This window comes from Acomys russatus, chromosome 3 (assembly GCF_903995435.1).
Source record: "Acomys russatus chromosome 3, mAcoRus1.1, whole genome shotgun sequence".
Classification (NCBI taxonomy): domain Eukaryota; kingdom Metazoa; phylum Chordata; class Mammalia; order Rodentia; family Muridae; genus Acomys; species Acomys russatus.
In genome coordinates, this window is record NC_067139.1 from 62416302 (window position 1) to 62422301 (window position 6000).

The 6000-nt window shown below is 38.4% G+C and overlaps 1 protein-coding gene across 1 annotated transcript in view; it reads left to right on the top strand.

Moving 5' to 3' along the window:
- The window catches only part of Ptpn20 (protein tyrosine phosphatase non-receptor type 20), a 51391-nt gene extending 45902 nt beyond the window's left edge, over window positions 1-5489 (top strand). The window contains exons 9-10 of the mRNA XM_051143291.1: window positions 4511-4573; window positions 5424-5489. Of these exons, the coding sequence (XP_050999248.1) occupies window positions 4511-4573; window positions 5424-5489 (129 nt within the window). The remainder of the gene's footprint in view (window positions 1-4510; window positions 4574-5423) is intronic.
- Window positions 5490-6000: the final 511 nt, after the last annotated feature.

The following is a 6000-nucleotide window of genomic DNA, read 5'->3' on the forward strand; positions in this document are numbered from 1 at the left end:
TTCTTTTTGTTATTTATAGCCACTTTAATATTTAACTGAGTTAGGTTAAAACCCCTTAAAACGTAGAAAGCAAACTAGCTCTTGTCTTGAAGAAACATCAAGAGTTTGTCAGATATTTTCAGCAAACTCTTTTTTTCCCATTGTGAGCGTATAGTAATATTAACCACCAGCTAATGCAATCAAGAGAATTATGATGCAACGAGGAGAACAAGCCAAGTTTTAACACATTTTCCTTTGTTTGGTTGTTTTGTTTTGGTTTTGGTTTTTTGAGACAGGGTTTCTCTGTGTAGCCTTGGCTGTCCTGGATTGGCTTTGTAGACTAGGCCAGCCTCTAACACATAGTGATCTGCCTGTCTCTGCCTCCCAAGTACTGGGATTAAAGGCGTGTGCCACCACGCCCAGCATAACGTATTTTTCTTTGTATAATTTAACTTCTTTTTTTTGTTTGTTTGTTTGCTTTTTGTTTTTCGAGACAAGGTTTCTCTGTGTAGACTTAACTGTCCTGGACTCACTTTGTAGACCAGGCTGGCCTCGAACTCACAGCGATCCGCCTGCCTCTGCCTCCTGAGTGCTGGGATTATGTATAATTTAACTTTTATACAGCATTATTAACCATTGTCTCATCTGGAAGGTTCTGGATTTTGCTTTTTGCTTTGTTAGTAAAATAGGACTTCCAGTGAAGCAGTGTGTTGGTTTATCTTCTGATTTAAAGTCTTTGTCTTTTTTTTTTTAATAATTTATTTTTATTTTATGTGCATTGGAGTTTTGTCTGCTTGTGTGTCTGTGTGAAGGTGTCAGTTGCAGTTACAGACAGTTGTGAGCTGCCATGTGGGTACTGGGCATTGAGCCCGGGTCCTCTGGAAGAGCAGTAAGTGCTCTTAACCACTGAGCCATCTCACCAGCCCAGTCTTTGTCTTTTTTGTCATTACAGTTTAAATGTCTAAATTCATCCTATGAAGTATAAGCTGCAAGTCACATTTGCGCTGTTGGGCTTTGGGTTTGATGGTTTAGAGATAAATGCAGTTGTCAGCAGTGCAAACACAGCTTAACAGAAGGGAAGCGCTCCTTGATTGTGTCATGTTCCCACCAAGCATGCAGTGACTGAAGCACCATTAGCAATGTTTACACATACATTCAGTGGCAGTGGTGTCATACCCTGTCATTAGCTAGTTCCCAACCTATCAAACTAGAGCATCATTAGAAATAACTGTCTTTTGCTACCCATTTACCAAAATTTCAAAGAAATTAGAACAGTTTTAACCATTATTTGAAGGCCGTATATGATTTTTACTGTTAGCAATTTAAACACTATTTTGTAAGAAGTCTGTTGAACAGTTATGTGTGAAATACTGAATACTGTGTTTTTGTTGATATGGCCATATTTTTTTTTTATCTAGCACTGTTATAATGTTAAAGCTTCTTGTTGGCTTTATAATCTACTACTCTATAAAATAATCCTTTCATTTCTTATTATGAACGGCAATTAAGTTAATGGTTCCTTTGTTACTCACCACATCTTTATAAATAATACCAGTAAGGTTTTAGCAGATCATAAACAGTAATCATTGTGGAACCTCAATTCCAGCAGAATTTGTTTGAACTCTTTTAGTCTTCATTTCTTCTCTGTCATTTCCATTGTCTTTTTTTTTTGACCAGCACAACCAAACTTGGAAGGCTGTGTGCTTTCTTAACAAGATAATTCAGCAAAGCTTCTTTTGCCAGCAATAAATTATGGTTGAGGACCGACCGAAGATTAACTGCCATAATTTTACCAAACAGTTACAGTTTTAAAGCTTCCAAAGAAATAGAGGTCTTAACTTTAATGGCTTCTCCTTAGTTTTGTGCATCATGTTTCAAATTTCAAGTCTAAGAATCCAGATCCTAAGAAATTCAAGTTTCAGATTTTAGATCCAAGGCCAATCTCTGTGTTGCATGTGTAACGTATGAGGTTTTGATTGAGATTTATTCTCTTATTTACTTATTGGCTATGGATAACCAGTTAGTCCAGAACTGTTGTTAAAAAGGTTTTTCTTCCTACATAGCATTATGTACCTTTATCAAAAATCATTTGGAGTAGCCCTGGGCTCTTCTGGATCTGTTCTCTGTCCCACTGAGATATGTGTCTTATTATTTTTTTTTCTTTCTTTTTTTTTTATTAATTTATTCTTGTTACATCTGGGACAGAGGGGAGGGCATCCTATTGGGACTCTAAATGAGAGACGCATGGGAGAATAGCAAAATAAAAGGATGCAGAGGGTCCTAGAAATCTACAAGTTGAACAATATGATAGGCAGATTTGGGCCCAGGGGTCCCGCTCAAACTAAGGCACCAGCCAAGGACAATACAGGAGGTAAACTTTAAACCCCTACCCAGATCTAGCCAATGGTCAGAATATTCTCCACAGTTGAGTGGAGAGTGGGATATGACTTTCTCATGTGTCTTATTTTGATGCCACTATCAATCTTCGGATTTCTGAAACCATGTAAAAGATTTAATTTATTCTTACATTTCAAAATTGTGCCAGCCTGTTCAGATGCTGTGTTTTCCAAGATAGATTTTATGATTATTTTGTGCCTTAGTTTGGATTTCTATTGCTGCAATAAAACACCATGACCAAAGTAGCTTGAGGAGAAATGGGTTTATTTCAGCTTACAGTGCCAATGCCACACACTGTACCTCACTGGTGAAAGTCAGGGCAGGAACTCAAGGCTGCAACTATAGGCAGGAGTGCTGCTTACTAGCTTGCTTCCCATGACCAACCTGCCTATGGATGTCACAATTGACTGTGGGCTAGGCCCTCCCACATCCATCAGCCAATCATAAAAGTACAGGCAGACTTGCCTTCCAGGCCAGTCTTATGGAGGCGTTTGCTTGGTTAAGATTTCTTCTTCTCAAATGTGTCTTTAGCCTCTGACAGGTTGACATGAAACCCAGTCAGCACAGCTTGCTTGCTGGGATTGTGGTAAAAATTACTTTGTATATGAATTTTTGGGAGAACTGACATGTTTCCTGTGTCTAATCAACAAACCCATGGATATATTATGTATTTTCTCATTTAATAGGCCTTTTGTAAACATTCCACAATTTCCAGAATAATATGTGTTGTGTTAACTTTATCCTATTTCATTTTCTTTGAAGAAATTGGAAATTTGCTATTTTAACTTTCAGTTTTCACATAGTTATTGCAATAAAAATGAAATGTAGACATGCAGATGGCTCTTGCATGTTGGTTTTATATCAAGTTCATTTGTAGGCTAATTACTCGTCATTTTCTACATAGATGATTTGTGTCATCTGCAAATAGATTTATTGATTTCTTTTAAATATGTATGCCGTTTTTATTTTCTGGGCTAATTCTTCTATAATTTGTTCTATAAAAGACCCTAGGGAAAGGATTAAAGGCAGGCTAAAGATTAGGATAAAATACTTGCAAACTTTATATCCAAGAAATGCTATGCATCTGGAATACATAAGGAACCCTGAAAAGCAGTAGCTACAGTCACTAAAGTGCTTGCCACGCAGTCCTGAGGACCTGACGTCAATCTTGAGACCCCACATAAAGAGCTGAGCATGATACCATTCACTCATAATCCTAGTGCTTGGGAGGTGGAGACAGGTGGATCCCAGGAGACTACTGATTAGCCAGTCTAGCCTAACTGATGAGCGCCAGGTCCCAGAAGGAAACCATCTTATAAAATAGGCTGAACAACTCCTGAGAGATGAGACCTAAAATTGACTTCTGGGTTCTACATGTACATGCACCTGCACATGCATGGACACACCACACAGTACACACACAAACATACATGCACACACACAGAGGTGAGGAGAGAGAGAGAGCGCGCGATTATAATTGAAAATATGAAAATACCACATCAACGTAGCCTGTGTCGGCATGCCTGAAGTGCTTATAATGCCCTGACTTTCCAGATGAATTGTCTGTGCCTGAGTTACTCGGTAGGCTATTCCATTGGTCACTCTCAGCAGCACTCCACTACCAGTGTCTCGTTGAAGTGGGAGTTCCTAAATTCTTCAAGTTTCTGCACCCATGTCATTGTGAGCTAGCAGCAGACCTTTGTGACCTACAATCTGTGGCCGCTGTGCACTCTACAGTGTTTAGTGGCCATGGCCAACGGTCTCTCTTTGAATTGACAGGGCTCTTTATATCAGGAACATCTCATGTGGCCGTGGAAGGTCTTCTGTGCTTGTTCAGAACTGTACTGCTGCGTTCAGTTCTTTCTTTGGTTAGCATAAAGGGAGTAGGTTCTTTGAGAGCATTCTTCTCCTAAATGATGGTTTCCTTCTTCCCCCTGCAAAGCCCACTGAAACAAGTCTTTCTTATTCATTAGACTGAATTTTAGAGTGTATATTGTGACTAGAAAGGAGACCTTTCTGGTTACGTCTTGACATCTCTTTTCACTAGAAGAAGATAGACAGTACTCATTTGGCAATCTGTGAGTTTGTGTTTTTCCAGTGTCTAGATCATTCAGTTACCTTCATCTCATTTCAGTTCAACATTATGAACATAGTGACCCAGATGAGAAAACAGCGTTTTGGCATGATTCAAACAAAGGTAAGTGCTACTTACAGAAATCTAAGAAGAACAGTCAAGACCAAGATTAGCATAGTAAAGACTGGATGGTTTATAATGCTTTTTGTAATCTCATTAATTCTTACTGTTCCAGGTAGATATTGGTGAACTTGTTTTGCTCTGATAACCTTGATAAAGTACGTTAGGTTCCCAGCAATGGAGTCCATCCCATGGGGGTTACTCAGACAGCAAGGGGAGGGGTTGGCACTGAAACTGACGTCACAGGCCTTGACCATAATGCCATGCTGCATAGCCAGTATATCACGTGTTATTACTAAGTTTATAGACAGCAATTTGAAATATGTACTTGCCTCTATTTATATCTATCTATCTATCTATCTATCTATCTATCTATCTACCTATCACCTATCTGTTATTGGAACACTATAAATATATGTGTTTATATCACAGATGAGTTTGTAATTGCCAGGAGAAATAAAGAGAATATTTATAATAAAAATAGTTGCCTCTACACTGACATTATAGTATATATAACATGTCTATATAAGTGGGGATATACTTGGGTATATAAATATATAACAGTTGCATACATTTGAATTAGATTAGCTAGAGATGATACAAGAAAATGGGTGCTGACATCTTCCTTCCGTCTAGACACTGTTAAGGAGTCCTAGACCAAGATTGATTTTGGTTACTTATCTTCTTCATATTTAAAATCCACACTTGCATTACAAAGGTCCCTAAGTGGTTGTAGATAAATATTTGTTATTTGAATGGAATTTTCTTAAGTTATTGAAAACATTGACAGATGTGTTCTCCCGAAGGCGACGTCAGTGTCCATTACTTAGCACTGTCATTCGTGTGTGTGCAGGAGCAGTATCTCTTCTGTTATGAAATTGTAGTGGAAGTTCTTCAGAATCTTCTGGATTTGAATTGAGAAAGACTTGTGCACCTCTTTTCTGAGAACACCAGGCATCTTGGAGTCTGAGCTGTGCTGAAGGGTCTGCTTTTCTTGTTTTCTCTCTGAGATCTCCCTGGGAGCAGCCACCACGGAGCTCAGAGTGAACAGGTTTTGCTTGCTATTTCTGGAAAATAGCAAAATACCCTCCCATATTTTCCAGTGAAACAAAAGTTACATGAAACAAGCTCAGCTTAGCTGTTTGGTTTATGGGATTACAGAGTTCAATAAAAGACTTAAATATATTTGTTAAGCTTTTATTTGGAAAGGTGGCCAGAGGCCTCAGAAAATTTCCCAGACGTTACAAGCTCAATTCTGGGAGGACATGGGGGCAATAATCTGACCTTGCATTGGCATCTTGTGAACATATTCATCTGTGTTCTTTTAAAAAGCCAGCGTCTATATTCTCAGTTGGTAATGGAATAATTCAAAAGGACTCTAATTAGGATGGATTGCCTTTTGATATAAAATGTTTTTCATGCCCTATACT